General features: G+C 43.6%; 2 protein-coding genes across 4 annotated transcripts in view; both read left to right on the top strand.

Annotated features, from left to right (window-relative positions):
- The window catches only part of LOC103190333 (lysine-specific demethylase 5B), a gene marked incomplete at its 5' end in the record, with an annotated part of 63,028 nt that extends 51,419 nt beyond the window's left edge, over positions 1 to 11,609 (top strand). The window contains 4 exon segments of the mRNA XM_007911076.2: positions 471 to 588; positions 1,222 to 1,442; positions 3,036 to 3,359; positions 10,795 to 11,609. Of these exon segments, the coding sequence (XP_007909267.2) occupies positions 471 to 588; positions 1,222 to 1,442; positions 3,036 to 3,359; positions 10,795 to 10,944 (813 nt within the window).
- Positions 11,610 to 14,517: 2,908 nt separating this feature from the next.
- Positions 14,518 to 17,109, top strand: part of ipo9 (importin 9) — a 42,125-nt gene continuing 39,533 nt past the window's right edge. For all 3 annotated transcript variants that reach the window (XM_042342044.1, XM_042342043.1, XM_042342042.1), the window contains exon 1: positions 14,518 to 14,721. In XM_042342044.1, the coding sequence (XP_042197978.1) occupies positions 14,541 to 14,721 (181 nt within the window). In that variant the 5' untranslated portion in view covers positions 14,518 to 14,540. The remainder of the gene's footprint in view (positions 14,722 to 17,109) is intronic.

Here is a 17,109-nt window from a genome sequence, read left to right as displayed (position 1 = left end):
AAATGCAATTTTGTTGTTATTGTTGAAGGATGACTGGCCAGGACAGGGGGGCAAGATGCAAACCAAATATTGCCAACTTTGTGCACTTTGGATTCAACCTAACCTCCAACTCAATATCTTCTTTTTCATGTTCTCTTACAAAGCCATTGTTAGCTCAAGTGTTTCAAAATTCTTAGGATAACGTACTCTCCTGTTTTGGGGGGTGGGGAGAGAAGCTAGTTATCAGTGGTTTGTGGCGATTGAGTGAAGACAAAATTACTGACCAAGAATGATTTTCATTGCCAATAAAAATCCAATATTTATTTCTCTATTTTATTCTTTACCTATCCAAACTGCTCTTGTCTTTCTTTAGCCTGAAACGTTTAATAGTATTTTTACGAAGTAGCTGTTTCATTTTATGGAGCATTATTTCTCTCTCAACCCAGTCCAAAATGAATTCCTATGCCTTTGTGCTCCTCTTCTCCATTTAGGCAGATTCAGGCACTGAGAGTGAATCTTTCACTGCAGTTTATAACCGAAACCTGTTTATAAAGGAGGAGGAAATAGCACAAGCCATTCCTTCATGGCAGATCTGCATTCCAGTGCAAGGTTTGTACTTATGAACAGATTACTTTCTATATTAATCTGGCAAAAGCAATATTTTAGCAATTTCTATCTAACTGAAAATCTCTAACACTGCATTTTATTAATTGCATAAAGAGAAATATTCATTCACAACAAAAATAGTCACCACACTCTTCAGTAAAATCCTGTGAAGTGCCTTGAGACATTTTTGACAATGTGTGATATCGAATGCAAGGATTAGTATTGTTCAATGAGCAATTCTGTTTTTCATTTTGCCACAGAAATGGTGTTCACATTCTGGATTTGCTTGTATGCTTTGCTCTTAGTGTTTCAATTTTACAAGATTGCTTACTTCTAATTATTAGAATAACCTTGAAACTTATTTCATACTTCAGTTTTATACATTTGGCAGTTTATTTTTAAAACTTCATAAAACATTGTCACATATTGAAATCACTTATAAACCCTGCAAATCATTTACTGTGTTAGGCTGTTGCTGTAGTTGTAAAAAATATTACCAAGAAATGTGTAGCTTATTGAGATTGTAATCTATATTGTCTATGAAAACTCTGTAGATCGCAAGCTCTCATTTTGTGACTGGGAAAGGACAGTAAATTGAATATTTAGCCTCATAGTTTGAATGTTTTAACATTGCAGGACTTTGTTTGTCTGATGGTGTGAGATCACAACTTGATGAATTGATGATGGAGGCTCTCTTACTACAACTCTCATTGCCTGAGATGCAGCACATCTATCGGATCTTACAAGCAGCTCAGTGCCCTGTGGTAGAAGATGTTCAGGGGCAGTCAGAATTACTGCAATGTGACCCAGTAGCGGTGCAGTGTCGCACGGAAACCTGGAGCTCATGCATTGCAGAGGTATAAAACTGCATCATATAATTAATGGTGTGGGCTACAAATTGTCAAATCTAGCATTCATGCACCCTCATGGCTGTTCATTTCAAGTATACTTTATTCTTGCGGCATTTGCCTACGAATACAAGGTCACTACACTTCACAATAAATCCTGTAAAAGATTTTGAGATACTTCAATGATGGGATCAGGAATTAATAAAAGAATCGAGATTGAACAAACCATTCTATACATGTTTGTCATTGGACAAAATAATCACTCCATCCTAAATGGTGCCAATATAGAAGTTTCCCTTTCTGGGAGATAACCGGTTCATTTGTGTATCAGACTCTAACTGTATTCATGGAGGGGAACAAATATCCAATATTCTGCAGATGGAAAGCCAAGGCACTGTAGGATTATTGCTATAGTACCATATATCTGTTTCAGCTGAAATGCTTAAATGTTGTGGGCCGCTTATTGCGAGCTAACATTTTCTAGTTGGAAAAATGTGCTTGTCTGAACATACCACTTTTTCACATTTACGAGTGATATTTCTCCATGATTAATTGCCAAAAGGAGGCGCAGTTCGGTTGAGGAACTGTACTGGGCTAACGGAATAATCATATAGTTACAATTCCTCTTCATCCATTTTGAATCCTTGATTGAATTGGCCCATATTGCAGTTATACTTATGAGGCGTTTGTCAAAGATTCCAGTTGGTTAGCACCTTGGGAGATCCCACTCCACGGAAATTAGTGATAATTTTTTTTTGTCAGCTGGGTGTCTGCAGAAAAAAAGCTAAATATATGCTATAGGAACAGGAGTAGGCCATTCAGCCCCTCAAGCCTGTTCTGCCATTCTATGGCTGATCTATAGCTCAACTCCAAGTTTCTAGATATTTAAATAAATATTCACATTCACATATACGATGATGATAACAATCATAATCCTTGCATTTGATATAGCGCTTTAAAACGCTTCACAGAATATACTTTAAAGTGGATTGACTGTATATTTTGTGGGTGAAAAGTGGCAGCTAATTGCACACGGCAGCGTCCCACAAACAGTCATGGTTTGAGAGACCAAATTATTTTGTACATTGATTTCAAAGGAATTATTACCCCCGGAAAAGCCAATCGACTGACAACCAGGTTCCTATTTACTTGCAAGGTAAACAGAGGCATGTGGAGTAAGGAAACTTGTCCAATATTTTGACCTGCTCCAGAATCGAGCCCAGGTCCTCTCGCTTGCGAGGCAAGTGCTCTAAGCTAAAGGACTCACATCTAGGATTTGCTCTTCTGACATTGTCAGCAATAGAAAGAAGAAACCTGTAGTACTGTAGCTTCCTACTGAAGGTTTTCTGTGTCTTCAGTTGGATAATGGGCCTGCTTTGGGACTTATAAATATCAGAACTGGGTATTCATGAGACTTAGTTGGCTAAACGTATTGAATTTATGTGGGAATGTCAAGTTAAAATATTTGTGAACGACTGCATTGGTTAAAAAGTGACAATTCATTAATAATGTCTCAACCATAAAGAATAAAACTGCAAACTTTTTGATGAAGGTAGTTCTTGTTTGTGCAAATTCACTACATTGAAATGTATTCTGTTTCAGACTGAAGGCTGCTGTCTAAAGTCTGTCAAAAAGGATGTGATCTCTGAGAAAAAGAGACGACTTGACAAAGAAGCTTTCATGGGTGACAAAAAAGAAAAACTCAAAAAACTAAGCAAACCCACAAAGAAGAATTTCAGGTTAAACCTGCAAAAATCAAAAAATCCGAATTTAGGAAGAATAGAAACTGAGAAATATTTTGAATTTCTAAGGCCTAATGAAGCATTATCTGTGATAATGGAGCCCCCCTACTCTGAGCCTGAGGACTCTGAGGATGATGATGCAATCTGCCCTGCAGAGAACTGCCAACAACCAGAGGGTGATGAGGTCAGTTTGTCATTTCTGTGCTTATTTTCTCAGTTTAACATGAGCAGCGCAGTGCAGAAATGCTCCTTAAACTTTTCAACTTGGTGAATTGTAATGCATATCCCAGGTTAGTGCAGACCAAAAATTTGCATCAAATTGACAAGCTGATCGCCAAGGTTAAAGTGGATTCTGCATTCCACAGAATTTCTGGATGGGATCAGTTTGGAAGTGATGAAAATTTAAATTGCAAGTATATTATTATAGTAAATTGTCTCATCAAACTCCTTTTCCCCTTCTGTCTGTTTGACCATTTCGAGCATTAGAACTGGGGGAAGAAAGAAATGCATCTATCCAATGTGAATGTACTGCTGAGAAACCAGTATTAGATGGAGTTGTTCCACACTGTCTGCTCGTGCAGAATTGCCTACTGAGCTCAGATTAAAGCATGATTGTGCCTCTTTCACACTGCCAAAGAATATATACAACACTGTGCTATGACATTTTTATTTTTGGAAGGAAACTGTTAAGATTTAAACATAACTTAGTAGTTCAGTACAATAGGCAATTTTCAAGCGTTTTCTGATGCATTTAGAAAATGAGTGCCATAATTTCTTAGCAGTTATGATGTTCTTGTTTAGTATTTACTTAGTTAAAACACTTGCCAATTCCTTCCCCCCTCACCCCGAATAGCTTGGTGCCTTTTTCTCTGATTTAGTTTGCTGTCTTATTGCAATAATGCCCAGCCACACTTTGTGCCTCCAATGCTTCTTCACTTGCTATGTTTTCTGAATGTACTCGTCTTATCATTGTGACACAATCTGTTGATCACTATTTTATAAATGAATGTGTTTGGGGGGGGATAAACTGATATTGGCAAATGGCATGATTGTTCTTCGTCTAAGCTCCAAATCTTGTTCGTTGTATCCATTGAAATATGGTCTTTATATATCAGTCCTTAGTTTTTAGTTAGAATCACCTTCCAATCATTCTTAGGAGAAACACTGATTGTAGCTAATTCAGAAATCTTTATTTGTCAGTTTCCCAGTATTGGAAAATTGTGCTCTATAAATTCTGCCTTAACATCAGAGAGGGAAAAGAATGGGATTGAAACACCAAGACACACATTTTCTTTAGTTGTATACTACAGTAGCAATGGAAAAGTAGTCCCCGAGGTGAGTAACTGTATAGGACACTATTGGCGCTTGTACTTTCTGATCCTTGTTTGTCTTATTTAACTAAGAAACCAAAGTGAAGTTTTCATTGGAAAGGGATACCAACATGGCTTCCAAACTTGGCCTGAAAACCATATGAATCTTCAGTATCCCTGCAATACTGGAAGCCAATGATATGACCAGCTTTATAGAGAAATCTTTGAAAGATCTATTGTGTTGTGCTAATCTGATGGGAATTAAAAGCACAAAATATAGCATTGACCAGTGCCTGGGTGATCATGCTTAAAAGTGCCAAGATTAAACTGTACAATTGCCTGAAAATATTACAGAATATCAATTCAAGTAAATACAGTTCTCTAGTCTGGATACAGCCACCAGCCACTGACTTGAATTTTGATGCAAGATCTTCACTCCAAAGGCTCACAAGTAGTTTAAGTATTGAATATTATGGTTGAAGTGGAGTCTCCCCATATAAACTGCAGTCCTTCACTGTTAGTCAGTGCCAAACATTTGACTTTGCCTGGCATGTATTCTTTGGCTTAGATTTCCAATTCCATCAGGGCTAAACTCATTGAATATAAACTGCGAAGATCTTATAATGGTCTGAGCCCGATTATGGAAGTGCAGTCTAGAGCATAAAGAATCCTGTTTATTAGATATTCCTGGATGAAATTTTGAGGTTCGCTATACTCAGTAACTCAGATTTTGTGTTTTAGTTGGAGGCGAGTTGAATATCCTTTTAGGGAGTTTGTAAAACATGCTTGAGTAAATCTGCAACTTGGCGTCTGAGGAGGCCTGCCCCACTACAGCTAGGCATCCGACCACCTTTAAATGTCTTTACACTAATTTGCCTTTATTTGATAGAATAGATGCACGGGCCCAGAAAGAAAGTTATCTTCGAGATTGCCGCTGTGCCACGACACAAACAGATTTGTGTATTGTTGAAATCCAGCTGACATTTTTGCAGATAATTAGGACCTCATCTCTTCAGATGGCTGACTGAAGAAACTGCCAAGAAAGGTTTCATACTGCTCTTCACTTCACATTGCCTCTTTTTCCCCCTCCAAATCCACTCCTGTAGATTCTTGGCACAGTTGCAGTCCATATGAGAGACCATGGATGTGCAGAAGTTATGCTTTTCCACATTGTAGAGAGGCTTTGAGGGCCATGGGGAAAACAATATGGCTTGATTTTCACTTTTTGAACTAAGAGGAGGCAAGTTTCTATCACAACAAAAACAACATTTCATTTATATAGCGCCTTTCACGTCAGGAGGACGTCCCAAGGTGCTGAAATCTCGGTGACCATCAGCATCTTGAATGTTTTGAGAACCACATAGAACAGTGAATGGTTACAAGTTCTGCTGTTGCCTCACTATTTTATCACTGAATTGAACATATTCATTTTGGGAAAAAGGCACCGAATGTTCTGCGAGCTCAGCCATATATCTTAACAACAAAGCTGAGTCAAAGCTGACCAAGCATGTAACTGGATCTGTTGTGTCTTAAGTGCAAAATCTTCAAGTTGGCTGTAGTCGGATAAGAAAATAGTAATAAATTGCATACTGGGAGATGCTTGTTACGGAGTTCAATGTGATAAACATTGCTGGGAGTTATATTTTTGTTCTAATTCAATATCCCTATGGGGTATGGAATATATTGAATAGGATGTGAGTTCAACTGCATAAGTAGATTTTGATCTAGAGACAACAGATAATATTTGACAGCCAGTCCTTGAAGAGAGATGAGCACCACAAAGTATCCTTTGCCTCTTCTCTACATGGTCCTTCAGGACAGTCTCCAAGCAACAGTTGGTGTCCACTACAACTCCCAAGTACTGATAAGAATCGACAACTAGACCTGATGCAGATTAAGCTTCTGGCTTGTAAGACTAGTGCGCGAACAGTTCTCCTTTATGATTCTGAGCTACTGGGAATGCAGCAGAGAGGCTTGCTCCAACCCATTTGGAAAGTCCAGGATCAAGGAGTAAGTGGATTTGTGGTAAACGTGGGAAGCGACTGCAGGGTGGGAGGGTTTCAGCTTATGCTGACCCATTGCTGAGCATGCTAGAGGCTAAGTTCGCTTCACAGTCTGTTTGCCAAAACCCCTCACATGAAGACCTGGATTAATCAGCAGGTGCTGAGTAAGCCTGATAAGTGGCATTGGATTTGGATCTCAGTCATCAAGGTTGCTGGCAGGTCATAAGCTGTCCTATGAAGGTTCACCGCACAATACTGAAAGCAGATGTCTCCCAGCAGATAGCTGATGAGGAAACTCTGAGGCTTGGGGCAAAAGATGCTGAGAGGTGTTACCTGGAGTCCGAATTCGTGAACACACGAACACATTCTTATATCTAGGGCTTGGTATCCACTTCGATTGGTTTGCAGAGAGGTAAGAGGTTGCTGCTCAAGCTCTGCACCTCTAACTTGTGAAAGCATCGCTCAATGGGAAGGAATGTGTGTCTGAGCTGTGGGCTAGATATTTAGTGACATTTCTTTCCTGCATTTCATGCTGAGCTGTGTTGCCCACCAGGAAACTTGCGAGGAGTTTATGGTACCTGCTATCCACCTAATGATGGCTCAAACCTATGCTTGGCTGATTTGAAATGACCAACCAGTGAATATCCTCCAGGGGGAGGAGGTAAGCAGGGTCTCCTTGGAGCTGAACTGGCTCTCCGGTGAAATGTTTGGCAATAGAATGTTAGAATTGAGTCCACTCTCTGTGGTGATGGTCAGTGTTCCGATTCCTAAGTTAGGTGGATCTCCAGGGCACTGCTGATGACAGCCCAGCTGGTTTATTAGCAGGTCTTAGAAGGGCAGGCAAGTCACTTGGAGCAAAAAATCTTTCCACTCGTCTCCTTTTGACCCTGTGTGCCCAAGCCCTTAGGGTAGAATGGTCCTAGTTGGACAAGCAGTAGGAAAGTTTGCCAGATAGTACTTTCGATGGCAAGCTATGGGATGTTAGCTGGTTAAACTCCAGCAGTTACCTCAACACACACTCTGAGGACCCAAAGCCTTGGTTCTTGCCGACCTGCGCATAACACTCTCTGGAATTAGGTAAGTAAGATGTGGCCCTCCAGGGAGAGAGTCCTTATTCCATTTCAATAAACGTATTAGGGAATTTTAATATATTTGTGAAATGCATGGAACTCTGTTTGGTTTGGATACTCTTAATGGTGATGGGTTTCCATGTGTGTCAGATACCAGGCTGACCAAAAAAATAAATAATCTTTTGTTAGGGTTATCCAGAGATTGATCCAGAAGCTTGCTGCAGGAGCCGACAATTAAGTTTTCCATTAGATGTTTTATTTCCTGGATGGGGCAATTCCTGTGCAGAAGTGACCACAAATATGAGAAGCCAATTACATACTGCCTCACAAATCTGCTAAAAATGTACTTGTTGACTAACTTGAGATTCTCTAGAGGCAAAGCTTTTTCTCATGTGGAGACGTGTATAGCATTATCCTTCTCCTAAGCCTTCATTTGATGCCTTGGTTCCTAAGAGACACACCCATCTCTGCAAAAGTTCTCAACTCGGCTCTGGACACTTTATATTGACACCCCGGAGAGCACCCAAGACTGGAAAGTTAAATAGCTAAGTGAAAATATACCAGCTGGCGACAAGATAATGAGATCTTAGATATCTTTATATAGACTTGAGGTCTATATAAAGATTAAGCAGCCATCTGGTGGAAAATCCAGTAGGTAAATATCCAGATTCCTGAAAAGTTTCAAAAATTCAAACCTTTTGATCAACTATTAATGCACCAGAGACCTGGATCTCAATTTGTCCATTTGACATTGGACACATTTCAATCTGTGGTATCTGTGACCTTCAGTTTCTTTTAAAATTGTTACGCTGCTTGCTTTTACTTCAGCTTAATCATTTTAAAAACTATAATTTGAGTTGTACCACATGTGGTTACTATGTGTTCGTTTTTCCCCTCCAACTTTCTCCCTCCTCTCCTGAAGGCGCTGATTCATGCTGGGGTATGGTTACATAGGGACCCAGAAGCCCTCTGATACTTCACCCTAGTGGCCATTCTTCATGTGACGGTGAGTGTAAGCAAGCTATTCAACCAAATCTGATTCTGTCCTTAATTGGCATGGCGCTCGAGTGATTAGGAGTGGAACCTTTGGCTACTGATCTTCTTCCTGGCTCTGAGCCCCATCCCTGGTAGATAATAGCTAACTCAGCAAAGCCTGGTCTGGGTGGCTCAGTATCACACCAGACGCTGCTTTAACCTTTGAACCATCAGGCCAGTGATACTAAAAAGTGATTTTTTTACAAAATCTTTTCAACCATTTGCAGCCCAGTGGTTAAGCTCTGTTTGGTGTGAACTGGCAATGGTGGTGGGGTTCTAGTATAGGATTCAGACTGAGGAGAGGTTTGAGTTCTTTGATCTCAGCCTTCCAGATTATTAACCTAATATCTTCTATTTACAGCATCAAGTTGCTTCTTGAATGAGTCCAGTGTATTGGCCTCAATTACCCTTTCTGGAAACCTGTTCCAGCTTTTATTACCCTCTGCATCATAAAGCAATGTTTCTCGATATCTATCCTAAACTTGACCTTCACAATCCTGAATGTTGTTCTGCTACCTTGGCAAATCTTAAGAAGTATTCAGTTTACTTTCTCTATCCCATTGCATATCTTGTGTACTCTGTAGAACCCCCTGAAGTATTTTCGATGCTGAGGAGTCGAAGTTTATCTAGTTATTCCTCATAACTCAATACTGTTGGGAATGAGCCTCATTGTTCTCCTGTGTACTTCCTTACATTTTGGAAATCATAATTTTACAGCTTGAGCATGACTTCTGAACTGCACTGATCTAGCAATATAGCTCAGCATCCTGTTTTTGTTGTCTCATGGGTAAATCTTCCTCCCCTAAAGCACCCTACTTAATACCTCACTCTATTTTGACCAAATTCCCCTTATGATTACCCTCCATTTCCATTTAGTCAGTTGATAACCCACATCCATGACTTAACACTGACAGCTTGTAAAGGAGCCTCTTGTTGAAGGAAGAACAGGTATGCTGTTATTGCTTCTCACTTTCATTTTGTATGTCACCTCCGCTGAGTCTGCGGTTGGTCATGCAAAGTCTAATACATTCTGAAGCCATATTGGCTATTGTGTAGGATTGTTTTGCTTCCATTTTGTTTCTGATAGATTCTATTAATTTTCCAATTATTCAGGTTAAGCTAATGGTTCTGTAGTTACCTATAGATGGTGTCGTCCTTGAATGTGGGAGCCATGTTTGCTTATTTTCAACCCATTCGAATGTTGTAGAATTCACACATTTTGGTTGTTGGATGATAAACCTGTAAGGAGTAGTCATTTAATATTATCCTAAACACACTGTTTTTCCCCTTTATGCATCTTTGGGTTTAACTGCCTCCCTCACTTACTCCTTTGCTAATGTAAGTTGAAAGATTGGAGGCTGCTTTTGCATCCACTTTGAAGTTCTCTTGGTTCCCTCAATTATGTTAACCATTTAATCTTCCATTTTTCACTTTCCTGTTTCAGAGAAGTTTTACAATGTGTACAGCCCCTGCTGGTCCTGCATAAGTTGTCTAATGGTTGTGAAAATCCTCCCAGGTTGTTACAAAGATCAACTCATCATATTTGCCCATCTAAAGTTGGTATGCCAACTTTAGTAAGATATTTGCACTCTTCCTAAATCAGACTAAATGTTGTGCTACGACCATTATTATCAAGCAGTTCAATCATTTGTATTCTCTGTCTTGTGTGGGTCACTCAAGGAACCATATCCAAGGAGAGATATGACCCTTATAGACTTGATACAGAATTAGTCGTACTGCTGCTCCTACCCACAAACTCTTGCCCACTTATCTACTCTAATGAAGCCTATAGGTCCGTTATCAAATATTAATGTCCAAATTTATATTTGTTTTTTCTGAAACCATCTATTGGTAATGAGTCTTTTATTGGACCTCATGTCCAGTGGCTAAGTTTGAGTCATTCATTTTTCAAACAGATGTTTGTTTTGATCAAAGTAGCATGCCTTCCAGAGTATCTCCAATGTCTGAGCAACACTTTGTTTACTTGTTAAAAGGTAATGCTCCAAACATCCAAGCCTTGCATGTAGATATTATGTTTAATCTAATCATGTTTATTGTAAAAGCAAGCAATGAATAGTGCTATTCAGCTATCCATTCTACCCCAGCGCCTTGGGACGTCCTCCCGACGTGAAAGGCGCTATACAAATGTAATATTGTTGTTTTTGCTAGTCCTGCAAACTATCTTTTACTCTTTGGTGCAGGTGGACTGGGTCCAGTGTGATGGCAGCTGCAACCAGTGGTTCCACCAGATCTGTGTAGGTGTTTCTTCAGAAACTGCAGAAAAGGACGACTATATTTGTGTCAGCTGTACTGTAAATGGTCAGATCATGCAGCAGAATGGTAACGACTAGCCTGGAGCTCAGTGCTAAACATCGCACGGGTTCCACTGGAAGAGATGGATTTGGTGTCCATCCAACCCACAAATGGTGCTACTTCTCTACTCATGGGATCATCTATCTACAAGAACTATCAAATTTTTTCCACCTTTGTATTTTCTCATTCTTGTATGAACTTTTTGTCTGTGGTTGTGTAAGTGAGGGATGCTGACTACAGCAGGGTTTTCTTCCCATTATGAAGACTCTGCACTGGTTCACTTTGAACGAAGCTTATTTTCCATACCTCAGTTTGAGATTTGCCTCCATATATACCCAATAGCATTGGGTGTAAAAGAAATGCAATCACCAAAAACCATAGACTTTTTTATGGGACCCTCTGGTTAGTACCGGCATCTTAATCTTAAGATATTGACTTGTGTTTTGTAGTTTTAGTTTTATTTATCCCAGTAATAACAAATTTGTGAGTTAAATGGCTGGAAATGTTTTTCCAAGAGTGTTGCTATTAGAGCCTTGGTTATTGTACAGAATGCAGGTGTTTAGGCTCCTAGCATCACAGACTTAGAGCTAGACAATGAAACAAGGTCTGTAAACTTACTGCCCACGCTGTACTTTGGCTTTTTTTTGGTAGCTTGTATCAAATGTTGCAGTTTCCTATGTGAAATAAACCTTTGGTTATGAAAGAGCTGATAAGCCTGCTATTTGTACAGCACCACTCGTAATTTTTAATTCAATTAATTCTCTTGTACAACTTATTAAAAGCAGTGCCAAAAAATGCAAAGTAGAGGCTGTAATAGCTTCTTGTGGGAAAGAAAATTAGACTACTTTTGATATAGTGCCTTATCATGTCTTCACAACATCTCAAAGCACTTCACAGAATATGCTGTAAAGTGAATCGACTGTATATTTTATGGGTGAAACAAGGCAGCCAATTGTGCACAGCAGCGTCCCACAAACAATTGTGGATTAAGTGACCATTTTTTTGAAGGAATTATTACCCCAGAAAAGCGATCCACCAATCGACTAACAATTGGGTTCCTACTTACTGCTAGATAAACCGAGGCGTGTGGAGTAAGGAAACTTGACCAAGGTTTTGCCCTGCCCAGGAATCAAACCCAGGTCTCTTGCTTGTGAGGTGAGTGCTCTAACCACTGAGCTACAGGACTCCATACAATATTGCCGAGTTATTCCGAGGCAATATTCTGTACCTACTGGGAGCAAGTCATGCGGCCACACCCTCATTGAAACAGAGGAATAAAAGCAGGGAGACTGGAAGGGCAGCAGTGGGGATGCAGGTGTAGCTTACAATTTCCTTCTCCCCTCCAAATATTCCATTCTCTTTTCCAGAAACTTTTCAAGTGTCAGTATGAGACATTTATTGCATTAGGTACAGGGAAACCTTAGAATGCAACATTATAAACATTATAAGAACAACATTATAAAGAGGCAACGATTAAATGGCTGACTTCTGGATGGTCAAGTTGCTTTCTGACCCACTTGTGTATGTTGAATTGCAGGATCTTGGTTTTCAGGTAAGAAAATGCCACAAGCCTACGTTATAAATTAAGGCACATTACAACTAATTTGTACAATAGTATTTTAAATTTCAGGACCAATCTTGTGCTTGCCTTCAAAGCTAACTGAAGGAGGGGGTATTCAGTTGCCAATTGCACCAGTTAAGCACTCGGACTGTCCTTCTGTTTGTTCTACAATTATTAGTACGTTTTAAATAAACCATTTTCTGAAGGTGATTAATTCTGGAAGATGCAAACTTCCGTTCACACAGTTCTGGGCGCTCACGGGCTCTGCTGTACTTACAATGATAACAGCAGAAAAACAGGACATTCAGCACAAGCACTGCTGCTGTTTGTAACCCCCTCTGTTCAGCCCTATTCCTTTCTCCTTCACGTGTATATCAAATTTCTGCTGAGACCCATTGATGCCAATGGCTGAAAGCATTGCCGCCGCTTCAAGGCACTGTCCTTGAATGGTTTAGCTCTTACCTTTCCCACCGTCTTCACTTCGTCTCAACGAATGGCTTCTCCTCCACCCCCCGTACTGTCTCATGTGGTGTCCCTCAGGGCTCTGTCCTCGGTCCCCTCCTCTTCACCCTCTATATGCTCCCCCTTGGTGACATCATCCGCAAACATGGGGTTAACTTCCACATGTATGCGGATGACACCCAACTCTACCTTTCCTCCTCTACTCTCAACTCCACGACCCCCGATGTCCTGACAGCTGCCTGTCCGACATCGAGTCCTGGACGAGAGACAACTTTCTTCAGCTCAACGTGCGAAAAACCGAGGCCCTCCTGATTGGCTCACGTCAGCGCCTCCGCACCTCAGGCGCTGACACCATCAGCATCCAAGGCTGCACTCTCCACCTCGCAAAGCCAGTCAGGAACCTCGGCGTTTTGTTCGACCCTGAGCTGTCCTTTCTCCCTCACATCCGCACCACAACTGGCACCGCCTTCCATCACCTCCGGAACATCGCCAGATTACGGCACTACCTCACCCCTCACGCTGCTGAAACCCTGGTTCACGCCTTTGTCACCTCAAGGCTGGACTATGGGAACTCTCTCCTCGCCGGCCTTCCCGCCACCTCCCTCCACACTGCAGGTCATTCAGAACTCTGCAGCTCGTGTACTGTCCCGCACCAGGCTTCGGGACCACATCACTCCCACCCTCGCTCGCCTCCACTGGCTCCCCATCCCCCAGAGGATTGATTTCAAGATCCTCATCCTCACCTACAAGGCCATTCACGGCCTTGCTCCCTCCTACCTCTCCAACCTACTATCCCCCTACCTACCTGCCCGTACCCTCCGTTCCTCTGGCTCCGGTCTGCTCCACGTCCCCCGCCCCAACCGCCCTACCATCGGTGGTCGGGCCTTCAGCCTCTCAGCCCCGAGGCTCTGGAACTCCATCCCCCAGTGCCTTCGCCGCTTCCTCCCTTTCCTCCTTCAAGGCCGGTCTCAAAACCTTTCTCTTTGACCGTGCCTTCAGCTCCCCTCTCGACTCTCTTCCTCCTCCTCGCTCCCTCCCTTCCCTCCCCTCACCCTGACCATTTCCCCCTCCTCGCTCCCTCCCTTCCCTCCCCTCACCCTGACCATTTCCCCCCTGCTCGGGTCATGACCCAACTGTGCAGCGCCTTGGGACGTCCTCCTGACGTGAAAGGCGCTCTATAAATGGAATCTTGTTGTTGTTGTTGTTGTTGTTGTCTTCTGTGTTGATGTGTTATCTGTCGGTGACCCACAGTCAACCAAATACCAGCCCCGAAAGTAGCCCAATATTATGCATTGCCTCCTGTCGCCGGGAAGCAGTGGCCGATTTCGATGGCGTTTCTGAAACTACGGAAAGGCTTTCAAATGAAAAAACAGAAAAGGTTTTGGGGATTTGAGTTGAGAATTCGGTCTCCGCCCAAAGCCTTTTTTCACGCACAGAGCACAAACCGCCCAATTGGGCGTGAGGGCGGCGCCCAATGCGGCCTCAGTGGGAGGAGCCTGAGAGCCGCGGCGCATGCGTAGATTACGGTGGCGCAATGAACTCGCGTCGACATGTGCCGCGCATGCGCACTCGCCGGCTCGGGCGGCAGTTGGGCATCACATTAGCGGGAAGATGGCGGCGGCGGCGGGAGCGGGAGTCGGGCTGCCCGGGGGCAGTGCCGGGGCCGGGGCCGGGCCTGTGCAGCAGGGACTGAAGGAAGCGCTGTTTGAGGCGCTCAGCTCCATCCTGTCCCCAGTGCAGGAGGTGCGCGCCGCCGGCGAGGAACAGATCAAAGTGCTGGAGGTGACGGAAGGTGAGAGGGGAGAGAGAGGGAGAGAGGCGGCGGACATTACCCCGCGATCACACCGGCTCCTTCACTACCAGCAGTGCTCTCCCGCCACTCACTACACTACATGGGGGGTTGCCGCCCAGGGGCAAGGAAGGGGTGGGCGGGAGCCCCGCCCCCCCCCCGCCTGGCCCCCCCCCCGCCTGGGCCCCCCCGCCTGGGCCCCCCCCCCGCCTGGGCCCCCCCCCGCCTGCCCCCCCCCCCCCGCCTGGGCCCTCCCCCCCGCCTGCCCCCCCCCCCCCGCCTGGGCCCCCCCCCCGCCTGCCCCCCCCCCCCCGCCTGGCCCCCCCGCCTGGGCCCCCCCCCCGCCTGCCCCCCCCCCCCCCCGCCTGGCCCCCCCCCCCGCCTGGCCCCCCCCCCCGCCTGCCCCCCCCCCCCCGCCTGGGCCCCCCCCCCGCCTGGGCCCTCCCCCCGCCTGCCCCCCCCCCCGCCTGGGCCCTCCCCCCCGCCTGGGCCCTCCCCCCGCCTGCCCCCCCCCCCGCCTGCCCCCCCCCCCCCGCCTGGGCCCCCCCCCCCCCTGTCCTGCCCCATGGAGCAGTGCCGCAGCCATTAAGATGCTTCTGTGGTGTGTTTCTGGGCTCTGTCACTGGAATAATAACAATAATCCTTGCATTTGATATAGCATCTTATCACGTCTTCACGGTGTCTCAAATGGACTACCATCTAAAGCACTGGCTTCACCCAATACATGTGGCCGGGAGTTTGTTATCGACAGAAACTGATCCGTGGCTCTTGTGGAATGGATTTGGAACCATGTTGCTGCTTCACATAGGGCATATTCTGAAAAAGCTCTGATAACCATGTGCTAAATAAACAGTGACTGGTGGCTAAGCACCAAGTAATGCCCATCGTGCTCAATAAACTGTAACTTCACATGCTGCTGAACCCAAAAAGGGGATATTGGGATAGAGGAGGAAATTAGGAATAGAATCGCTATCCGATCGGTGAGCTTTTATTGAGCTGTTAAATATATTGTAATTTTTATCATTCTTCACCTCAGAATATATTATGTATATAGATAGCATTGCAAACTTCTCCAAGCAAACAGAGCATCAAATTGTGTGCTATATTGAAAGTTACAGCGAAAGCTATATCGAAAAATTGTGTGCTATATCGTGGAGTCCTGTAGCTCAGTGGTTAGAGCACTCGCTTTGCAAGTGAGAGACCTGAGTTCAATTCCAGGCAGAGGGTGAAACCTCGGGCAAGTTTCCTTACTCCACACAGAGCCTAATAATAATCCCTCCAAAACCAAAAACAATAATAAATGGGTCATTTTCAATCTACGACTGTTTGTGGGACATTGCTGTGCGCAATTGGCTGCCGCGTTCGCCCACAAATATACAGTCAACTCACTTTACAGTGTGTTCTGTGAAGCGCTTTGGGATGTCCTCCCGACGTGAAAAGCGCTATATCAAATGCAAGGATTATTATATTCCTTTGCTGTTTGCTTCCCAAGAAGCTGGAGGCAGTTTGGGTGCCAAGTAGTTTCTTGTGTGATGCGGATTTAACATTTTTACAATCTATTCAGATGAGCTTTCAAAAGAAAAAGTAGTGCCACTCATTAGAATATGTTTATCAATGCTATCATGTACACACAAAAAAAGGATGAGCTTAGAAATGCTTATGACAGCCAGTGGTCGAATGAACTGATAGAATGCATGGGACCCTCTGAAATTATTTGGGAACCATGCCAGGTAAGATCTCGAACAAAGACATGGACTCGAGCTCAGAATAGCAATGGACAGTTCAGATTTAATTAATTTGCACAGAGAAGTGAATAATAATAATAATATGTGCTACTGGCCACCTAGGGAATGGAGGAACATTCAAGACAGATATTTGGCGGGGAATTCAATGGAAAGGTATGAAAGATACTTTACTTTGAGACCACATGTAGCTCAGTTGGTGGGTTTCAAGATAGTCACACTCGCCTAAAAATCACTTCATGCCTTGGCATCTCCCTACCTCTCTGACCTACTCCTCTACCCGTCTCCTTCGCTCAACCCGTTCAGGCCTCCTTGACCCCCTCCTCTCCACCATCGGAGTCTGTGCTTTTACCCACTGCCCTGACCCTCTGGAACTCCCTCCCTCAATCCTTCCTCGTTGTCCCTCTTCATATCAAACCTGAAGACTGTCCTCTTCAATCATACCCTATGGTCACTATGCACGTCATTGTTAAGTGCTCCCAAGATGCTACTCTGCATAAAGGGACTATATAAATGCAAGTTGTGGTTGGATTTTGTGCTCAGTGCTCAAACTGGTCATACAGACGAGTTAAAATTTGGCTAGCATTTTTGCCTGACTTTTAAGTGATTCCTGTTTCAAAGGAGGGCTTTGCTGCAATTGCAATCCCAT

This window comes from Callorhinchus milii, unplaced genomic scaffold (assembly GCF_018977255.1).
Source record: "Callorhinchus milii isolate IMCB2004 unplaced genomic scaffold, IMCB_Cmil_1.0 Scaffold19, whole genome shotgun sequence".
Classification (NCBI taxonomy): domain Eukaryota; kingdom Metazoa; phylum Chordata; class Chondrichthyes; order Chimaeriformes; family Callorhinchidae; genus Callorhinchus; species Callorhinchus milii.
The sequence above is the reverse complement of the archived record's forward strand: the minus strand, read 5'-3'. Positions and strand labels throughout refer to the sequence as shown.